Source organism: Chelonia mydas, chromosome 1 (genome assembly GCF_015237465.2).
Source record: "Chelonia mydas isolate rCheMyd1 chromosome 1, rCheMyd1.pri.v2, whole genome shotgun sequence".
Taxonomy (NCBI): Eukaryota; Metazoa; Chordata; order Testudines; family Cheloniidae; genus Chelonia; species Chelonia mydas.
Window position 1 is genome coordinate 122104350 of NC_057849.1, and position 22916 is coordinate 122127265.

Here is a 22916-nt window from a genome sequence, read left to right on the forward strand (position 1 = left end):
GGATTTTATTCCACTGGCACTTGCTTAGTTGACTGGTGTAAAATGATACAATTATGTTTTTGCAATCAGCAAGGCAGCAGCTAAAGCCCCAGGCAAATGTTACGAGGTCCTGGGTCCAATTTGAAGCAACAGGGAAGACAATATAATTTAGGGGCGCGGCCAGCCTCCGACTTTCAAACTTTTCTTTTGCTAAGTGTTTGCCATTTTACTATCAAAACAACAAAGGCTGCTATTTAAACCCTGGGACTCTTAAAGTTGATTTTCTTCTCAGCTGGCTTGATAAATCCAAAGCGAGGTCACCTGTGGAAAATGGGCTTCCCTCTTTCCCCACTTCCACTAAAATGAACCCATTCTGCCTGCAATGATATCGAAGCCCAGCGCACCAACCTGTGGAGTAGAGCTATTTACAGAATTGACTCCCGCCTCTTTGTCCTACAGTTAAGATCTTCTGCAGACCTGCTGACTCGGCTCCATGCCTCTTAAGAGAACGTGGCCAGGCCTAGGCTGATACCGAGAGGGTGGCAGAGTGGCGTTTTTACACCACCTTGTTCCCTGTGTGGCTTTCTTTCGAAAGGGGCTGGGAAGGTCGGGAGGCGAAGGGGCTCTTCTAATGGCAGGTTACCTGGTGGCATTCTGTTTCCCGGTCTCCCCAGCAAAGCGCCCGTTCGCTCAGTGCCTACCCTGGAGCCCGCGGGCCGGGGAGGTGGCTTTTGGAGCAGGCTGCGGAGCCGGTCCTTCAGACTACCGGTCTGGGTGCACACAGCGGAGGAGAGCGGGTCCTGCCCTGGCCAAAGAGGAAGGGCACTTTTGCTCGCAAGCCGAGCACGGGACTCTTGTTTCCTTTGCTGGGGCGAATAGAAAGCGGGGCTTTTGGCTTTGAGAAGCCAGGTGGCAAAAATGTCGATTGTAGGTGAAGGTTGTGTGCGATCAAGACCTCATTTGGGGGCGACTGGGCCCGATCCCGACCTTCCCGTGCACACCCCAAAGGCCGATCGCTGGGCGTTTGGGGTGCCTGGACATGCAGGATCCGCCCTTTCCCCGTGAACTCTCCTAGTTTAGCCTGGGATTAGACGTAGGGGCGTACACTGGGGAGTGTACTGAACACAGGGGCTGGAGCCTGAAGGGAAGATGAAAGGTTCCTACTTCTCTCGGAGGCGAGAGCTTTGGGTTTAGGTAACCGAGAGCTGTCGCAATCGCTACCACCTTCCGCCTCTCAAAGCCCTGCCCCTTTAACAGGTTGGGAATGATTGCCCATTTTAGCACCAGGAAACCAGCTGGGAAACAGCCCCATCCCCCCTGCTGTCCGCAATGCTGGGAAGCATCCACCCTGTGCCTTCGCTCGACAGCACCTTTACCAATCTCTCATTGACAGACTGCTCCGCCCCCTCCCCCCGCCGCTTTGGCTGGCAAACTGTGCTTTAAGGGCAGCCCTGTGCACCACAGCGGACGGCTGGCTGGTGTCCAGCCGCTTCGAGCTGTTCTTTTAGCCCTGAGCTTCGCCTCAGGCCAGGAGGCTTTGCAGCGGGTGTGAGTGGCCAGGAAGAGCAGACAGCCCTCCCCGGCCAGCCTCTCAAATACCAGGAGCCCCCTACCTACAGATGGACCCCAGTATTCTAACGAGTGGGGCAGGCAGCCCTCCTTGCAGCCCTGTTTGCCTCTGCTCGGTGCGATCTCTTTGGCCTCCTTATTCTGGGCGGAACAGGGACCTAGTTCAGGCGATGGTAGCATTTAGATTCAAAATCGGGTGGAAAAAATTGCCCTCCACCCACCCAGCTCCAGTGATACTTTTTGCTGGCACGCCGCTAAAGCGGAAAGTTAAAGTGTAATTAATTAGCAAAGCTGAGTACACCTTTGTCCATCTCTCTGTATGCACATATTTTTATATACACACACCTCTCGATAAGGAAATCTACAGACATGTAATCTTATACTGTATCTTCCAAATGTGATAGTATAGAAAAATACAGATAAATCCATAGGCTTATGTTTGTAATCAATCCATAAATGAATTATTCCTTCCCTTGGGTATTAAATCATTATCTGATTTAACTTTTCTCTAATGTTTCAATAATTTCACTCCACCAAAGAAAGGAGGAAGAAGAAGAAGAGGAAGAAGACGAAGAAGAAAGATAGTTGTGTCCTTGACAGAAAAGTAACTAAATACCTTTTCTTGTATAGGAAAGAAGTTAATATACTCAATTATTTTTTTTAAAAAAAGATCATAACATCTGGAAATTGATATCAAATGGTGTACAATCCCTGAGAGACGATAAACTTCCACTGTATAATATTTCCACTAGAAACCTTAATAATCCCATAAATCTTCCCTGTGAATTGGGAAAATGTAACAGTTCATTGAAATACTCATTGGGAAATAATTGAAAAAAATGTAATAGGTCACTGAAATATTCGTGATTTTTCTTTTTGTGTGCTGTTGCTAACTCCACACGTCTGTAAATATTTCTACTGCGTTTTAAAGACATACACATAATATTCCCTTGAGAGCTGCATACCATACAAGAGATATATGCCCTTTTGACTTATTAATCATTATTACAGAGTTCAACATTACAGCATATTACTGGAGAAGTCAAACAAATCTCTCTCTGTGTGGTGTGTTGCTAAATCAGTACAAACTTTGCAGCCCAGAACTTTTTGATATAGTTTTTATGCCAATCCTTGTGCCAAATCCTGTTCGAGTCAGTCCCGCTGAAGTTTAGTCTCTTAAACTAGGCGAGCAGGATTTGGTCTAGTCTACTACAGTGAATTACACACATTGGTGACTGTATTTTATTTTGCAGAGCTATCAAAAAGGATGGATTTGAACATACCTCGCTTCCTTTTAAAGACGATATGAATAATGAACATATCCAGAAAATGAGCCCATAACAGAGGAGGGAGATTGTGTGATTCTCGCTGTTATTTTTTGTGTTGGATTAATTCTTCTTTCTTTTGCTACCATTTTAGAAATCGGAATAAAGACAAAATTAAGCCCTAAACGTTTATGTCACTCTCTATTAATTACTGTCTAAACTGCTGTCTGCAGAGCTTCTTAATATATTCATCAAGTAGGAGAGTTCATACAAGCAGGCTCATTCTGAAAAGTAACCTATTAGTTTAAACGGTAGCCTTTAAAATATTCTTTATTTTGCTTTTCATCTAAAATGTTTTGCTCTCTCTTTAAAAATGTTTTTCTAAAAATAAAGCTCAACATAAATGTTTTAAGATTAGATTTGCTAGGAAACAGTTTAATTTTCACCATATGTAGCCACAGTGGATTGCAGGGTTTTTTTTTAAAGTCTTTTCACTGAAGCTATCAACCAAAAATGTTCTAATATAAAAATGTATTCATCCCAATGCATTTCCCTCCTGTGGGCCATTTTATGCTCCCCAAATAAATCTTTAAGGTTGCGGAGGGGGGGAAAAAGTGCCTTGATGAAGGAAATGCAAGCCTGCCATAATAATGTTCTTTATTAATATAATAGATGTGTAGTGTGCTGGATGGATCAATCATATCCATTCACAATCAGAATTAAGAGAGCCTATTTTAATGAAAATCTATTAGCCCCTCATTGGAGACACGGATGTTGCTTAAATCAATAAAAAGCATAAAAGAGAATACGACGCAGGTTTCTAAATTAAAAAAAAAATCCCATCTATGAAATGTGTTAAGACGTCTGTAAAATCCTGAAACCCTCGATCGATACTTATAAATATTTAATGTTTTTTTAAAAAAACACAAATTGAAAACCATTAACACTGCATCCATTCTTATTATCAAAACAAATTGTCCTTGGAATTATGTGCTGTGAAAAGGGAGCCAGATTGAAGGGCATCCTCTGAAATATGTTTACTCGCTTTCATGTAAACCAATAAAAATCTACAGGAATCTGTAGAATGAGGAGAAAGGTTTGATGTATAATGCCCATGATTACAGTCTCTGAATTAATCGAGAGAGAGAGAGATGAGCATACAGAGAACTCAGGAGCTGCTGTGCAAAATCTTGAGCTTCATTTAAGGGCTAATTAAAGTGTTGATTAAACAGATAAAATAGTTTTTGGCTATTTACTTCATTTTGACCAGAAATCATAGAATCATGGGACTGGAAGGGACCTGAAAACAGTTTCACTAAAAGTCATAAAAAGGATACTGAAAATGGTAATGTCCCTTGTAAATATTAAATTCAATAGCAGACACACTTTGCCTTGGAAATACTTAAACCTATGAACTATTCGTTCACGATTATTTTCCTGATTTACTTAAAGGAAACTGCTGGATGATCGTGAGGTCCCTCTGCAAGCAGAGAAAAAATAACATATATAGAGAGAGAGATTATGCTAAATAAATGCTCGTCTGTGATACCTCGTCAGAAGCTGTTGTCTAACAATGCTGCATTTTATGCACAAACTACGTTGTTTATATGTATTCCTATCCAGTATATTCCCAGTGTGTGTGTCATGTAACTAACAGCAATATATATGTACACACACACATAAAATACAACTTAGATATGTATATGTATATGTTTATATTTTCACGTATGTATGCCTGTGTAATTAACATATGCTCTCTCTCTCTCTCTATTGCTCTTGTTCACAATAGACAAGCATTACTTTCAGTGTTCAGGATCAGTACAGTGATGAGGACAGGCACTTTTCTAGTACAATGCCTTTTTATTAAAAAAAATAGTGACCGCCTGCAATCACTGAGGAGCCTGTGTCAATAATCATGAGACATTTGTCCTCCTAGTTGTCTCCTTCGACATTGTTGTTCGCAAGGGATGTACTCCTCTGACCGAGCTGCCCTGATCCAAAGAAACCCCAACGACTGTCATTGTCCTGAGCTAACGTTCTTCCTTAGTTGTTTGATGCCTCTGAATAGGGTAGGCGTGTGGGGGGTGGGGGTGGGGGGGGGGGACCGGGTTGTTTTGAAGGAGGTGAGATCTCCTGGGTACAGGACCAAGTCCCAGACATAAAGGAGTTGCGTTCGCTCGCGCTGGCCTCTTGAGGTGAGGCTGAAAGGCCGAGTCAGTGGAGGGGCGGGGGGGGGAAGAATTTTAAAAAAAGTTATTAAGCGTGAACGTGTGCGAGTGCAAGAGAGAATAGTTTAGTATTTATTTAACCACTTCTGGAGAGAGAGAGAGAGAGAGAGAGAAAGAGAGAGAGAGAGATGTCTAATGGAGAGGGGGAGGGAGAGGAAAGCGAGATCCCCATGAAGTGAGGTCCCGTTTACACAGGAATCAGAGCATGGCTAGCCGTCTCATTTCACAGTTATCCCACCCTGGCTCAGAGGAGATAGATGACTCACTCCTTTAACCCGGAGGTTGAGGTGGGGGGTGTGGTTAAAGGGACTGCTCTGTGCAGGTGATTTGGGGCAATGCTCCGAAGTGACTGAAAAAGCCCTGTTGAACAAAGATTTTTTTTTTAAATGTCCAGTTTATCACCTGACAATTCCCTGTTTCTGCTGGTCTTCCGGTCAAAGCTTAAATCAGGGGGTACAACGCATTGGTGTTTTAGATTTGCCCTCCTTTGTGCTTTGTGAGCGGGAGTCCTGGGATCCCAGTCATCCAGGCACCAAGACATCCAGAAATCACAACTTTGTAGGCAGAGTTTTCAGGTCAGTTTCAAAACGCTGATTTAAAGTTAAAACGGTGTTTAGATCCTTTTGTTTCGAGGCCGTTCTAGGGAGTTTAGTGCCTGAGAAGGCAAAGGGGTTTGTGTGGCAGTAAAATCTCTCTCTTTCTGAATTTGCAGCGATTTAAAAGTTTGTGATGGAGTCAAAAGTTTCGCCTCTTTTATTATTCTGAACTCCATTGGAAGTGATTAATTTTTTGGCGAAAGAATGTCCCCCACTTTTTATTGGTAAATCAGCATTAAGATTTGAATTTGACGAGCAGTTAACAATTTGAGAGGGTATTATGCTCTCAAGATAATGTGCAGTGTGTCAGAACAGGATCGTGCGGGCGTGCACCCACCGAGTGTGTTTAGGTACCCCTGGCGAGCGTAGAGGCTTACACAGCAAAACATGTCTCGGATAGGAGATTAGCTCTTTCGCAACAGGCCTATATGCCAATGTTTCTCCAAAGCCGCTGTCTGGGGGACTAGGATGTTGTGTGGGAGCAATGCACAGAATATTTGGCGCTTCCCTATTAAAAGTCAAACGCGTCGACTTCCCTAACTCTGAGAAAGTCCACACGTTCAGAAAGACTAGCAAACTCCCAAGCTGTATGATGAAAGGTCCTCTCGGCCAATACTGGGTCAAACAGTTAAGCTAACTTTAAGTAGCCCAGTGAAATAATGGCGCATGTTTATCGCATGCAGATTTTTAATTACCTAATGTATCACATACTGTACAAAGTCAAAATCTGTGGGGCAAATAGGCGGAACTATGTGTTCCATGGGAAGCTCATAAAACGTGTCACTGGGACCAATATGGACTGTCTCCCTCCGGTTTATTTCAGAAGGGCTCTGATAGAAAACTGCCGAGTTCTTGGGACTGAGGATCTGGCTGTGGTAGGACTGACTCCACATCCAGATCTGCATTTCTGTGAAGGTGCCCGAAGCAAACTCCGGGCCACTTGCCCAGTAAAGGACGGGGCAAGCTAAGGACCTGGCGGGTTGGAAGAACTCGTGGGGGGTTACTATCCCGGGAAGTCGTGCTTCCCTTCAGAGCCAGGGGAAGAAAACAGAACACGAGGGTCAGAATAGGGCTAGAGGGGGGATTATTGCAAACTATCCGAGATCATGTAACTAAGCTAGAACTATGGGAGACCAGGGCTATGAAACACCGCCGTTCAAACTGGAAGGAGCGTGTGGAAACAAATATTTACCGCAACTATTTACCCTTAATTTGAGAGACAGTGAGAGACAAATTGTCTGTTAATGCGGAGGGGAATCCATAATGAAGGAGTCGAGGGGTTTGGAGAGTTTCATTGATGTACAAAATTGCAGCTCAGGAAAGTTCATACGGCTCACGACCTAGGGAGTGAGTAAGACACGTGGAAACTGGATTCTAAGATCATCCTTGCCAAATCCTTCCTTCTCTATAAAGAAGAGTTTAACTTTGAAATATCTATTCGAATAGGTGCTTGTGTGTGTTTTACTACAAACCTAATCTAAAAGAAATGTGGGTCTATATATGTTAGCAACATCTATGTATATATGACACACACACGTATATTATCTATAATATATGATAATATTATATTATCTAATCAACATATTTTGACTATATCTTTTTATCCATAAATAGGTAATTTCCATTTATTATTGATAGGGTTGCGTGTGATATATATTAGGAACTTGGATCTGATTGGCTCGTGCGAAGACAAGATCTGTTTGTTAAATTCTAAGGCTTCTGTTGGCTCCCTCGCTGGTTAAATGAACTCTATAGGTAGGAGGCTGCTGAGAAGCAACAATACAATCAATGTCAGGGATATCGGTAGTGCCAAGACCAAACGATCAATCCTTGTCCCCTTGATAATCATTTTAAAATCACACAGGGGGAACTGATTTTTTTTAAAGTGCTTTATTAATTGTTTCCTCGATGTTCTTTTCTCCTCCTGCGGAGGTGTTAACTCCGGTGTCGGGGGGGAGGGGGAGGCGTGCACCCCTGGATTAATTAAATACATTCCTATTGTTTTAATGCTCTGTTAATTTTCAGAGCAATCACACACTTTCCTGGAATGCAAACAATGGACCCTGACTCACGCAAGGAGATCTCGTTTGGATAAAATTCAGAGCAGAGGGTGGGCATGATGATGTGGGTTGATTAACTAATGCTCGCGATGAGGACCTGACACAAGAAAATGCAAAATGAACGCCAGTGGTAACTAGAAATTCCCACAAATGCCAAATCCTTTGTGTTAAGTCCAAGCGGGGGGGGGGGGGGGGGGGCGAAGGGGGGGGGAGGTCAGCTTTATATTCCGATCGAATTGTGCAGAGAGGAGTTAGAAATGTCACTGCTATTATCTGGACATTACATTCAGGCAGTCATTCCAACTTACAGGGTGGTAATTATGACATGGTGCACAACAAAAATAACCGCCCACCATGAATAAGATGGAAAAATTAGTGACAGCTCCATCTTAAATATGACAATAGTCGTTTAGCTTTAAAAATGTAGACAAATCTAATATTCTATTTGATGTGTACAAACAGGACCACTCCTGCTAACAAATCATCCTTCAGTACCACTCACCAGGACAGGTTTGCATTAGACAAAAATTAGACATTTTTAGATCTTAAATTTCCCGGACAACATCTTCGGGCAACATAATAGCATTAGCCAGAAAACAGATCCTGTAATGTTTACACACATCTGGAGGTGCCTGTACCTATAGGCAAAAACTGATAAGGACCTCAGAGATTTACAACAACCGGCTTCACTGCAATAAATGTTTTTCTCCGTAATAGACAACACTTTAAAACAACATTTTTGTTCACTGAATAATTTGACAATTTTTAATTAAAACAGAAAATCGTCATCATGTAGAAGCATAAATATTACAGCAAATGCACATATCCAGCTTGTATTAATTACCTTTTTATTGCACGGTCATTTTCTTTTCCCATTGATATCTATGCATTTAATTGCAAGAAGAGATTTATTTGATTAGCTAGGTCCGTTTTTACTCACAGTGTTGGTAAGCTTAGGATGTCCTTACAATCAATAAAGTCTTCCTTGACTTTCATTTCTGCAACCCATTTACAGAATGCAGATACCTGTTTTTGTGTTTTCTCTTTCCCCCCTTTTATTTCTCTCTCTCTCTCTAGTTGCTTGTGCTCTTTGCCTCCCTAAATCAAGGTGCAAAGATGCCAAACAGTGATGAAATGAAAAGAAAGCCAATTGCTGGACTGAGGTGGGGGAGATAGCTGCTAGGAGTCCGCCTGCGACTATGGAGCAGTCAGTAATTGCTGGAGACAGGGAAAGCTGGGGGTTGGGCTGAGGTAGCCATGTATAAATAGTGTGATCTCAAATTGAAAGGCATAAATAACAGCAGGAGTGATCTAACCCTATACAGCCCATCTTCTACGTGCAAAAAAAGCGTGCAGAGGACGGCCAGATCTCCTGCTGAAAACAAGTGGATCTCTGTGGATAAGATCGCCGGGCAGCCATGGAAGAACTTACAGCTTTTGTATCCAAATCTTTTGACCAGAAAAGCAAAGAGAGCAGCAGCAGCAGCAGCAGCAGCAGCAAGAAGGAGACTATCACGTACAGGGAAGTTTTGGAGAGTGGGTTGGCTCGATCTAGGGAGCTTGGAAACTCTGACACTAACCTGCAGGACATTACTGAGAGCAGCAACCATTGCCCGGTGCATCTTTTCAAAGACCATGTAGAGAGTGACAAGGACAAACTGAAAGAGTTCAGCACGGGCAGGACTTCGGAAGGTAAGCACTGTGCAGGCGGGAGCCCCCTCTGCAAAGCCGGCTCCACGCCGGGAGCCTTCCTCTCCCTTCTTTCCACACTGCGGCCCTTCAGCTTTGCCGCTCGCCTGAAATGAGGGGTGAAACTCAATTAATTGAAACCGATGCGTCCCGATGAGAGCACACGCTCATCAGTTTCATGCCTTTGTGTGTGCGCGCGTGTGCGTGTGTGTGTAGAGAGAGAGGTTTGGTTTAACAGTGAAAGGGGAAGTAGCCACTTTAGTTTAGCCAGAGTCCCCCATTTAAATCGGAAATCGGACAGATTGTAGGTGCCTTAACAATGCTCTGTACGGGGTTAGAAGTTCCATGGGTAGGCAAATGAGGAAATCTTGTCCAGGGAGTTCTAATGCATCAGAAGACATGTTCTTCCTGTTTCCGGGCCATCAGGATGCTGCTTCTTCTGGGAGAAAGCTGGACCTTAAGGCGCTGCCTTTGGACAATTTTGTCTTGCAGAACACAGATCAGTCAGTAGATTGTTTTCGGATATATGTGGGTAGTGAGAAGTCATAAAGCAGCACAGCTGTCCGTGTACTCTAAGGGGCAGATAATCATGGAGACAGCGAAACATTCCAAGCCTTGGATACATATGCTGTCATCAGGTTCAGGACATTCAGTCCTGTCTGGCAATCTCACCTTTGTCAAACTAGTTTCACCTCTACGTCCCTAGACGCTATCGAATTTTAAAACACGAGTACTTTTTCATTCACACACACAGAGAGAAAGAGAGAATCAAATCATGGGGGGAACAAAAAGCTGAGAAAGTGTCTCCGGGCAAGTTGGTCAGGTCGACCTGTCCTGGGAGCTACTAACTAGGCTACACCTGGCGATAATAAAAATCGTCTAATTGGTTTGTGAACAACAACCAACCTTTCAACTTTTTTGAAAAACCGTTTAATGAAACGCTGACTGAAAGACACTTGAATTCACCGTAAAAAACCCATATATAATAATTTTGAGAATAATTCTTTTTTAAGTCTTATAATGTACTTGAGGCCTGTATTTCTGAAGAAGTATATCTCACTTAGCACTTCGTTATTTTTATTTTTAATGATCAAGATTACAAAGCATGGACACCATTTATAGAAATTATTCAAAAAGGAAGTCTTATTAAAACGAAACATGGATATTGTTCAAAACTCCCCCCCCCTTTTTTAATCTAAGCATATAAATGTTAGACTGTGTGTTTATCTAATCTAATCTAATCTAATCTAATCCGTCTATGTATAGAGGGGTGGGGTGGAGGTGAGAGGGCGGAGCTGTGCAAGATGAGGCGTTTGTGACAACGTCAGTGCAGGTAAAGGTTCAATCTAATTTCACTGATTTCAATATGCTATTCCAATCCCACCGATATGACTATCCAATATTTTGTATACATTGTGGGCATGCTTGATTCTCTGCGGAGAATGCATCTACCACAAGACTCAGTTTATCTTTCTACATGGCTCATCTTTGTTTATTCATTTAGTTAGAAATATCTTGTTTAAATACGGCTTCATGAAAACCCCACACCTTACAGTGAGGAATGCGGGCCAAACGCTTGTTTTAGGCAAAGGACAGGCAAACGTGAAAGTGTTAAGCAATCGAACAGCAGCCTATAAGGAGGGGGCCGTGCATTGATGTGAACTGTTGTAGTTTAAGTTAAGAAGTGAAAACAAAGATTTGGGTTCTGGTGGCCTTTTCTCCTTGGACTTCCACTGGCACAGACCCCGCTTCATTCAAATATTTTCATTTAGAAGTCACCAGATTTTTGGGGGAGGGCGGGGGGGGGGGAATTCAACATTATCTCTGTACATTTATTCTCACCCCCAGCCCCACACTGGCTGTGAGGCGGATCAGAACAAAAGAAACAACTGGGGGGGGGGGGGGAATAAAGAACTTGCTGGGACTCCTTAAATCGCGCGGCGGTGGAACAATCTGGATAACCTTTTCGCGGCTATACAATCAGATTTAGTCGAGAGCATGCAGCTGGCTGGCACAAGCGTGATTAAAATAGACACCCTCTGCTGATCAAATGGTTTTGGCCATTTTTGTTATTACGATTAAAAGAGGATTTGCGCCCTAGGTCCCTTTTCCTAAACAAGCCAGAGAGAAAACGCCGGGGTTTGTTTTTGGCCTCGTTGTTATGTTTTCCCCTCCTCGGTGTAAATCTCCACATGCCCCAGTTTCCATGTGGATGGATGCTCCACACAAGACATCAGTCTCAGGTTAGAAACGCTCCCCCGCCCCTGGCACCTTCTTTTCTAGCGATTTCCCCAAAGGCGGCCAAGATGGGAGTGAGGAGGTAGAGAGGAAGCACGTTATTCCTTGATGGGAGGGGTGTGTGTGTGTGTGTGTCAGCTCCCCCCCGATGTAACAAGCCCAGATTCTTCCAGCGACACAGAAAAATGACCGACCCCTGCCAAGAGCTTGGAGTTTGAGGTTTCCCCAGGTATTTTTGGCGAAGTGGCTCAGGCCCGTGTAACTGAACAATGGACAAATTTTTCTTACCACGCGAATGTTTTGCCTTCACCCCAACAGCGGTGGGCAATGCCCTGCATAACCGCATTTACTTCTAAAGAAAACAGCAACCCAGAGCTGCCCCTCCCCACGCCCCTTTCCACTGGCTCCACATAGGGTTAGCAGAACGATTTCCAGCGTTCGTCTGCGACCCTTCTTCAACTGCAGTTACCAACGCATCATAGGTGCTGGTTAGTGACTTGTTTTTAAATGGTCCTCCCATGGCGAAATTCACCAGCGAACCAAAAAACCCCCAAGCCCCTTCTTTTTCCTCGCACGGATACCGTTGCTGTTCGTGAAACAGTGGCTCAGACCCTCCTGATATGTAAAACGAGCGATGGTCGGACACAGTGATTAAATATTTCCCAGCATTCCCCTAGAGTGCAGCTACATTTTGGGGCCCGATGCTGCAGTCTTCACTCAGGCATAACTTCCACGGTAGTGCACTGGGGTAACATCCCTGTCATGGCTCTGTGATGGTGTGTTATTTTCTGCTCCAATCGATTGCTTACGCTTTCCCTACACTGTTGCTCTTGTTGGGTGACAGGGTGTAGCTAGTGCTAGAAGAGGTACGTCGCCATGGGATGGGGATACATAATAAATAATATTTCTCTATAAAGACACAAAAAACTGCCCTCCCTTCACCGCCCCTTTCCCCCGAAGCAAAAATTCTGTGCGTGACAACATGGGAGTGATTCTGTTTAATGGCACTTTCCTCTAGTTTAGAATCAGGTTGGGGAAGAGGAGAGGAAAAGAAAAACTAGTCTCCTGTGCAAAAGAAACTTTTGTGAGATACTAAAGCGAAGCTCTGTGTCCCCCGCTCCCTCCCCATCCCCCCCCCCCCCCCGGCAGGGATCTACGAGTGCAAAGAGAAGAGGGAAGACGTGAAGTCAGAAGATGAAGATGGACAGACCAAGCTCAAACAGAGGAGAAGCAGAACCAATTTCACACTAGAGCAGCTGAATGAGCTGGAAAGACTTTTTGATGAGACTCACTATCCAGATGCCTTCATGAGGGAGGAACTAAGCCAGAGGCTGGGACTCTCTGAAGCTAGAGTTCAGGTAAGAGAAAGACTCTTGCATTATGTTCCTGGAAATGTCCTCACCTCAGTTCCTGACTGCCAGTGGATTCTAGCACAGTGCCCTGTTTCATTCAAAGCAGGAGAGCTGAAAGCAGAAACGACACGTCTGGTGGGAAGCTGTTTGTATATCCGGTGTACTTGTTCTGCTAAATATATTTCTTAAACTCCTCCATTGTTGCCTTTAGTTTTTAGAAATTATCTAATTAATAACGTAATGAATTGCTTTTGCAAACTCATCTGATCACTAAATAACCTCTCCCTTAATCCCCATCTTTTTCTTTCGCCCTGCTCTCCTTTTATGGGGATGTTTTCAAAAAAATCAGAAAACAATTGTCATGGATAAGGCTAGACGGTTTGGGTGCTCTGGGACTGGATTATCTAGAGCCGGGGGAAAGGTGCTCCCATCTGACTCGCATAGCAAGCATATGAATTCATTGCACCCCATCTGGTATATTTTCCCTCTCTGCCTTTTTTTAAGGTCTCATAATCCTTAGACATAGCTACAAAAATGTGGTAATCAAAACCTCGCAGAATTGCTCATTGTGTCTTCGAATCGATTAAAAAAATATTTTAACTTTCTCCTTGATAGCCAAGGCGAGGGGAAAAAAAGAGAGAAATAAACAGGGAATCCATTCCAAAAGCAGATGTCATGTAAAAAAGAATTAATAAGATCAACCTGTGGATCCCTGAGCAGGAGCACAGGGCGAAGAAATTTAAAGAAAAACTCTTATCAGGTTGTTATTCTCTACATGGCTAACAGAGGAAATAAATCCTTTTACCTTTTAATCACATCAGTTTCTCTGAAGAAAAATAACATGTATATATGCTTATATATGTAAATAAATATACACACTAGACTTCGGATGGCAGGGTGATTCTCTTTGTTTCCCCCCCTTAAATATTATAAACGTCTAGTCTTTGGAAAGCAAGGAGGAAGAATCTGTGCCTTCCAAATCCTTCCAGTACTTATCCGAGTAAATGTCTATCTAGCTCTAAATAAGTGCCTCCTTGAGGCATTTCCCGAAATAAATAGTGTAGCTAGTTTTTCTCAGCTGTGGGGTCTCTCTGTATAAAACAAGCTGGAGAAGGGACCTTGTCGTGTGGACCATATGCCTTAAAAAGGAAGACTTCTAATCTAGGGGAATATTGCAGGGGTTGAAAGGGCTGGTGGCCTACATTCTCCTGGAAGATTGATCTAACCGCACCATATAAATTAATGAAAAGATTAAACTTTTGCTGAAGGGGACATCAAATCTTATGTCATCTTCCCAGATCTTCTTGCTTTGGCTCTGTAATATCTTTCCAGGGCCTTGATGTACTGTTTCTATAAAAATAAATTACTTGTAATTGAATTCTGCACTCTTTCTTTCAAGTAGTTTATTACTGAGTAGCAGCACCTTAACAGGATGTTCATAGTTACAGCAAAATTGGTGCTTCAAGAGCTGGCAGAACTTGAAATACCACACCAAAAATAAAATATAAAAAAATTAAAAATGGTGATATAGATTCAAGTGGGAATTATAAGCAAGACAAAATTTCATTTCTCTATTTTTTAAAAAGAGGACTGACTGAAGAAGGCTGATAATAGTAATGTAAAAAAAGGAAAATAAGATAATTAATTAGGAAAAAACAGAGGACTCACTATAGTTAAAAAGAGGGAGTAGGAAAAAAGAAAGGAGGAAAAGGACGGATATTTTAATACTTCCAGAACTGTTCTCTAATCCCTCTCTGCACCGCCTGTCCCTTGTTGTTAAAGGATATAGTTTCAATTTAGTGTGGAAATTTGCTGTAAATAAATTGAAGCTCCTATGGTAGCTAGTCCTTATTAACCTTTTATTTTTAGTGTTGTACTGGAAACTCATATCACCCAGCTGTCAGGGTTATAATTGAAAGTTATGAGACCATAGTGAGGAGCAGGCAGTAATTCAATTACAACAAATATCTTTGGGTTTATGGTGCAGGGCTAAATTAAATGTCATTATTCACTGTCTCTAATGGAAATCAAAAGGAAATCAGATTAGAGCATTTGTGAAAGAAATCACTGAGTGATCCTTAATGAAGAAATAACTGTCTAAAACAGTGTACTGTGCTTTACTTAGCATATTCATGACTAATTGGAATTGATCGTGAATCACACCAAGCCTGATTTATTATCGCTTAACGCAGTGGCTAATTCATCACTTTTATTCCTCTTAACCTTATTTTTCATAGCTAAAGGGAAAGGGCACTTCGTTTTGCAGATTTAAATATATTTTTTGTTTGAAGGATATTCTGATTTGCAGGGGAAGTTGTTTACACGCTGCTTAAATTCCTCATGACGATTTAAACTCCTTCGCCAAAAAAAAAAGAAGACAGATTTTATGCAAAAAGAAAAGGAGGACTTGTGGCACCTTAGAGACTAACAAATTTATTAGAGCATAAGCTTTTGTGAGCTAAAGCTCACTTCATCGGATGCATAGAATACATAGAATTCTATGCATCCGATGAAGTGAGCTGTAGCTCACGAAAGCTTATGCTCAAATAAATTTGTTAGTCTCTAAGGTGCCACAAGTCCTTTTCTTTTTGCGGATACAGACTAACAGGGCTGCTACTCTGAAACCTGTCATTATGCAAGATTTTATGCAACGATCACCGCCATACCAAATGCATTATGGTCGCTGCAACAAAGGTCCTCACCCAAAATGACAGTAGCTTGGTACAAAGTTTTAAATGTTTATTATTGGGGTATATATTTTTGGTTTGAAAAATACGATTTTTCAGTAGTCATTAGTTCAAGAAAGCAGAGTGACAATAACACGAAGCCAAGCTGGCGTGAGTTTGAAAGGCAGATACTTTATTAGTACACGGAAAGGTCGTGCTCTTGAAAAATCCAGGTTACAGTTTTCAGTTAGATCCGTAGCTCAGGGTTTGCTCAGCTGAAGAGGGCTCGCTATTATTCACGCGATCATCTGGCGACCCTGAGCAGAAAGAATTGCGCTCCAGAGTAGAGAAGGCCAATTCCTACTTAAGAAAATCACTGAGGTACCCTGGGTAATTAATGCCGTTGGAAGCCTTTCTTTGCACTAATTACTCCGTTGTAAATGACCATCATTAAGGCAACTGAAGAAAGCTTGAAGGGAAAACTTGATGTAGGAAGTGCAGTTAGTATTAATTAACCGTATGATCACTTGGCAAGTGTAAGAACATCAAAGGTTGAAGGTGCTTCTTAGCTTCAAGATTTTATCAGCACCGCAAGTCAATGTTTGTGCACATTTGGTAGGTTTCGTGTAAGAATAAAACTGGGCAAAAACATTTGAATCTGAGCGTCTGACAATCAACTCAACTCACTTCATTAAACTAGCCATTTGAGAAAGGAGAGGAAACAATAAACTCAAACGTCTGAAACACTCTCGAATAGAAGTCAAAGAGAAACAATGACAACTGGATTTTTGCATTTGTTTAACAGTTAGAATTACTGGAATTAGATGAGGATTATTGGATTATAGATATTTTCCTGCTGGTAGTATAAATAATTCCTTAAATCCAAATCTGGAAAGAGTCTGTTATTGCCTGCAAGTAAGAACATTAAAACGTCAGCAGGAACATTTTTTCAAAAATAAAAAGTTAATGTAATGGAGAATAATTCAGTCCATTTGCCCAAGTCTGGATTTATTATTTTATGTGAAACCTTAAAATCTCTCAAAACCCATAAAACTGAAGTTTTGGATTGGAACAGATAATCCAATTGGTAACAGATTTTATGGGCTAGAAATCGAGCACTGAAGTTTGACAAAATGTAAAATGTTACCGGTTTGGCTTAAATATGAGGAGAAAAAGATGATAGCTCCATCATGAAGGGAGATCTGTGAAGGACACAATTTTGGTATTTGCTTTATCAATCGCGACTGCTCACCCTCTATGGGTGGCACAAGGGAGTGAAAGCCTGGAATCCTGCAAGCCTGGGGAATACTGGGGGCGTGGGTTTAGAAAGAGGGCCACGGTTCCGAAGTGTTTGTTTTCAGGATTGTAGAGGCTTTACGGTAACTTTTGATGTGCTGGCCAGGCTCGATACACTGGCAATCAAAAAAGGAGGAGAACGAATGTTGGTTGTTTGTTTGGTGTCGGTCCCACGTTCTCTAAGCCATTCTAACAGGACTGTGAGAGTCATAATCACTCACACAACGCGCAGTGGCCACTCAGTAGCCTTGTGTGTGTGTGTGTGTGTGTGTTTATTTTATACACATCATTAAAATTATACGAACTGCTTGGCCTCCGCTTGCTAGTCCCGCTTCTCAGCAGCTGTCTGTCTACCTTCCCCTTTTTGTTTTTATTTTTGCAGGTCTGGTTCCAGAACAGGAGAGCGAAGTGCCGAAAGCAGGAGAATCAGATGCATAAAGGTGGGTCTGAGAGCCCGGATTCAGGGAGTGGATGGGTGGGATGGTCACTGAGTGCTGGAGAAGAAGGCCGGGAATGGCACGAAGGGAAAGTGCCACCCACGGGGCTGACCGTGCCATGTCTCTCCTTGCAGGTGTGATCCTGGGAACTGCCAGCCATTTAGACGCCTGCCGAGTGGCCCCTTATGTGAATATGGGAGCCCTGAGGATGCCTTTCCAACAGGTAGTTCGTTTTGCTTCCCGTTAAACGCCTGCCCCAATGCCTGGGGCTCCTGCCTGCCCTCTTCCTCTGCTGCCCTTTCACCGCCAGAGGAGGAAGTGGGACACGTTTACAAGTGCCATTTATAGCGAAGTTGGCACGTATTAAAAGCACGCTGTAAAACTTCAGAAGGGGCCTCTTTCCAAACACCCCCCTCCTCTCGCCTCCCCTGCTCAGGCAGAGGCAGGCGGCTGTAGGTCTGCCCCTCCTTTCCCGGTGTGCTCTGGCCCTGTGGGCGCCCAGATGCGCAAATGCAGGAGTCAGCAGCCCAGCCAACCCCCCCCCCCCCCCCCGTGCCCCGTCTCCCAGAGGCTCAAGTCTCCTGCGCTCAGTCGAAGGGGAGTTTGGTTGCAGGATCCGGCCCTTGCATTAGGAGAGGGAAGGGTTGGCCAGCCCTGCCCAGCATCCTCCCTCGCGGTCCCCTGATGCGGACAGAGCCCAAGGCAACAGGAAGGGAAGGTGGGGAGCCCCTTCCTTCGCGAGACGGGGGCTGTGCTACTGGCGCAGGCCGCCCTCGGAAGGATGAAACCGGTGCCTTGTGCAGCAGCCGGCTCGCGGCAAAGACAAGCCTCCCCGTTAGGAGCTGTCCCTTCTCCAAGCCCAAACCCAGGGAAGGTGACTCGCCCGGAGCTGGCCTCGGCCCTGCAAAAATCTCCAGCACGGGGAGTCCAAGAAACAAAAATGCTCCTGGCGCTCCCTGCGTCCATTTCCCTGGGCACGGGGGACGATCACGCGCTGGCTTTTGTTCCCAGTTCAAGGGCTGGGCCCTCCCGTGCACGCTTCGAGATGAAGGCAAGTTATCCGCACCGTCAGGGGGAGCTTCGCTTCACTAGATCCTGTCAGTTACTGAAACTTTTAGATACATATTTGCAGCCCCCCCCCCCCCCCCCCCCCCCGAGCGTAGATGCCGGGAAGCATCGACCTCCTGTATAAATGGCTGACTGTGGTGTGCAGGACACAGTGTGTAGTCTCATCCAGACTCTTCGCAATGGGGTGGGGAGGGGCAATATTTTAGATGAGGCATGGGGCAGGGTGCTGGAATAATTTACATAGCGTGGGTGCTGAGAGCCACTGAACCAAACTGTAAACCCTGGCTATAATGGAAACCCCTTCAACACCTCTAGTTCCAGCACCTTTATATGGGGTCAGGTATAGCTCAGTGGTTTGAGTATTGGCCTGCTAAACCCAGGGTTATGAGCTCAATCCTTGAGGGGGCCATTTAGGGATCTGGGGCAAAAATTGGGGATTGGTCCGGGTTTGAGCAGGGGGTTAGACTATATGACCTCCTGAGGTCCCTTCTAACCCTGATATTCTATGATTCTGTATATATTGGGCCTAAGTCTGCTCCATGTGCCTAAATCAGGAGCAATCCCCTTTGAAGTCAGTGGAGTTACGCTGGCACTACTCAGGAAATAAGGGAGAAGAGAGGCAAGCCCGCCCAGATGCCACTTAACAGTGCAAGCTACAGCTTGTGGCATCTCCTTATTGTGCCTTTACATAACCGATTGAGGAATCGGTTTCCCAAAAGCAAACTAGGTAGAAGGCATAGATTAATGCTATTGATTTTTGAAAAACACGTATCTTGCGGGAGAAAACCCACACCCGACGCAGAGATCTCTCTGTCAATCCAGTGTGTTTGTGCAGGTCTAAAAAGCTCCAAAGTAAACACTGGCCACTGGTCCCTTTTACAAGGTTAAAGAGTTTTTAGAAAGATATAAATAAACATCCCTAGGAAAAAATGCTATTTAGCACTTGTTGGCGCCCAGGCGATGGCCAGCTCATTTTTGTAAATATTAAAAGGCCTAAATATGCCTCTATTCTCTCTGTATAAGTGCTGAGCGGAGTGTTTAATATCAACCAGTCAGCCCTCGTCCAGCTTTGCAGTACCTGTTTAAATCAAGCCAGTGCCTAGCTGTCTCCTTTATTCATGCTCCCTGCGTCTGCTACGCGCAAGGGGTTAAATCGGTGACTCCAATCCCAAGCCCCTCTTTCCCACTTGCAGCTCTAGTCCTTTCCCTGAGAACGCAGCAACCTGCACAACTGCTGCTGCTCAGGGGGGAAGAGGCCAACGCGTCAGTTTGTTCAGAGGGCGGTGGAGCTCGTATTCCTCCTGAACTGCGCCGATTCGAATTCCTCGGCCCGCCGGGCCCTGCGGCGCTTTCTCGCCACAAGCTCGCATCCTGTGCTGCCAAACCACGCGAGCGGCTCCGACGCCAACGCGCAGTCCCCCTTGCGGAGACAGCCGAAGTTGGAAGCGCACTAAAACTAGGCCGGATCGGCGGGCAGGCAGTCGAGTAAAGGGCAAATAAATGGCTCCCACTGAAACCTCTGCTCGGGGGCGGTGGGGAGCGAGAGGTGACGGGGCGCCATGTGGCTCGGCTTCGTAAACCGAGTCCGTTTCCCGCCTCAGCGCATGTGGCCGGCGACAGCGCAGGAGGCCCCGCCCGCCGGGTGGGCGCTGCCCGGGGAGGTGGCTAATCCCCTGCCAGGTGTGGGTGAGGAGGGAGAGGGCAGCTCGTGACCCGCGGCGGGTGGAAAGCCCGCACCTTCTCACCCGGCTCCCCTGGCTCTGCTTTCCCAGGTCCAAGCGCAGCTGCAGCTGGAAGGCGTGGCCCACGCCCACCCCCACCTCCACCCGCACCTGGCGGCCCACGCGCCCTACCTGATGTTCCCCCCGCCGCCCTTCGGACTCCCCATCGCCTCTCTGGCCGAGTCCGCCTCCGCCGCTGCGGTGGTGGCCGCCGCCGCCAAGAGCAACAGCAAAAACTCCAGCATCGCCGACCTGCGACTCAAGGCCAGGAAACATGCCGAGGCGCTGGGGCTCTGACACTTTCCGCTGTGCCGCGCCCGTGTGTGTGTGTGTGTGTGGCCAGGACTCCCGCGCCGCTCCCTCTTGCCCTCCGCCCCGCCCCGGCGGGACTCTCTCGGCGCGCCCCAGGCCTGCGGCCGCGGGGACACGGCTCGCCGGCTTTTGGAAGGCCTGCAAGTACTTTTAAAGACCATCGCGACACGTCCCCAGTTCCTCCTCTCTTCCCCCTTCGCGATCAAAGCCTTCGCATCCCACCCGGTTCGTCTGAGGACTGCGGGGGCCCAGTCGCCTGTCCTTCTTTTTTATTTTTCAGGCACCTAGCGCTCCACGGTTAAAACTGCTCCCCCAGATGCAATGGTAGGGTGAGACCATCCCGAACCGCCATCAGATTACACACACACACACACACACACACACACACACAAGCAAAGACTTTCCGGAGGATAAAGTAGGTGGGGAACAAAATCTTTAAATTATGCTCATCTGTGAACAGTGGGACATTTGGATTTTGACGCTAGCAAAAGTGATCACGTCAGCGTGAGGTCATCGGCTGCCGTCAGTTCTGCGACCATGTGCATGTGTCTAACTCAACACATTTTGAAGATGGTAACATCTATTAAAACAAAACAAACAAAAATAATAATAATAAAAAAAGATCCTTGGGGCTGGTCTCCATTAAAGATGACATTTCTTTGTTGCCAACAGTATTATTTCACTGCCATGAATATCTTCCATCGCTGAGGAGCTGCTGCTGCTGCAGAACTGGTTTAAATTTAAATGTGGAATTTCAGATTTGAGGCGAGGCAGTTTTTTTTTCTTCAAAAAAAAAAAAAGAGCAGCAATAACAAAAAAAAGTGTGTCTCAAATGGCTAAAAGTCTTTTGGAAGGAAGGGGGAAAAAAAAGACAGACTAGAATTTACTAACCATCAGTGGTGACTTGAGTGATGGGAACAATATGAATGCACCTGCTTTACCCAGAATCACCTGAATTAGCTGAGATGCATTGTGCCATAAAGGAGCAGGTCGATTTTCTGATTTTTTTCTCCCTAATGTCTGGATCTTTGAATTGAAATCTTTCTCTTTTACAGGATATAGAAAGAATGACTCACACAACAAAGATGGACATATGGTTTTAAGGCATAATACTGATGCAGCATTACTTTTAGTGAAATGCAATTAAGTGCAGTAAAGTGCAATACTGTAAATATTATAGATTAAAAAATAGCCGTACATTCTTATTCTGTTAATAACCAGTTCCGCAAGAACCATAACTTAAGTCCTTTATGCTCAGACTGGGTACGTTGCAGTTTAGTGCCAAAATGACAGTCCGGGTCTTCTAGGAATGGATAAAAATATATGTATCACATATGGAAAAAGATAGATACTATGATTTCTAGTCAAGTTAATGTGCCATATTCTGGGAAGTAAGATGAACAGCCTGTATGACATTTTTGCAATCATTTTAAACAAAACAAAACGAAACAAAAAAAGTAAATGTTTTGTAGGGGTGGACAAGTTCAGTGTTTGCCAATTTTTCTTTTTTCCAGTTATGTAGACACCAAATACAAACTTGTCTAAGCAGCATAGCTAGTCTAAGTTGGGGAAACTCCCTTGAAATTATATTACCAAAGTGTCTGGGTTTACTCACTCCCCCATGTTTTTATTTGTTATGTAATTCTCTTCTAATCAATTTATTATGTTGTGGGTTTGTTTGTGAGAACAAATACTGCTCTTGTCTACTTCTAACAAGATAGCTCAATTTTTTGCCTTTGTTATCAAGGCCTGCATTCATGGAAGCTTATCCTCTCAATAGTACTGCCAGTAAGCCTGTTTTTTCTTTCTCAAGTGTATTTATCATCTAGTAATCCATTACTAATTTTGGCTTTTGCTGATATTTATCAAATCCAAATATTTCCATAGGGCAAAGAGTAATGCATTAGATCTTTTCAGTCTTAGACATTTGCATTTTTTTCCAATTTTGATACTTTATGACAAGCAAATTTTCTGAAATGTCAAAGTGCTGCCATTTTCCACCTATTTATTATGTGAAAAGTGGTTATATTTTGGACATGTTAGAGTTTATAAATGTTACCTGTCTTTGCTACCTCTTTGTGACAGCCTAATATCTCTTTAAACCAAGGCCATAATGCTAATATAACATTAACCATTGTAGAGGGACATGGGGAATAAACCCAGACAATTAACAAGATTGGAACTAAGACCAAACTTTATCTAGAAGGCATAAATGTTGTTTATAGTAATGATATAGTATAAAGTTTATACTTCTAGATAAAGTTTGGTCTTAGTTCCAATATTGTTAATTATATCACATTTTACAACAAAAATAATAAATACTTTTCCCCACAACACCACCAGCATTTTCAAGTCCATATTTTTAACATACAAATGGGGAATTTCACCATAAGGAGGCACTAAACTCTAACAGATGAGCAGTTATACTGGCTACCCGCAA

At 44.1% G+C, this 22916-nt stretch overlaps 1 protein-coding gene and 1 long non-coding RNA gene across 2 annotated transcripts; both read left to right on the top strand.

Annotated features, from left to right (window-relative positions):
- The first annotated feature begins 290 nt into the window (after positions 1-290).
- Positions 291-2999, top strand: LOC122462104. Its single transcript, XR_006284457.1, has 3 exons — positions 291-437; positions 2088-2152; positions 2802-2999. It is a non-coding gene; the product is annotated as an uncharacterized LOC122462104 (long non-coding RNA).
- Positions 3000-8978: 5979 nt separating this feature from the next.
- Positions 8979-21337, top strand: SHOX (short stature homeobox). Its single transcript, XM_037899412.2, has 5 exons — positions 8979-9389; positions 12774-12982; positions 17321-17378; positions 17510-17598; positions 20216-21337. The coding sequence occupies exons 1-5, from the start codon at positions 9116-9118 to the stop codon at positions 20459-20461; spliced, it is 876 nt and encodes a 291-aa protein (XP_037755340.1). The 5' UTR covers positions 8979-9115; the 3' UTR covers positions 20462-21337.
- Positions 21338-22916: the final 1579 nt, after the last annotated feature.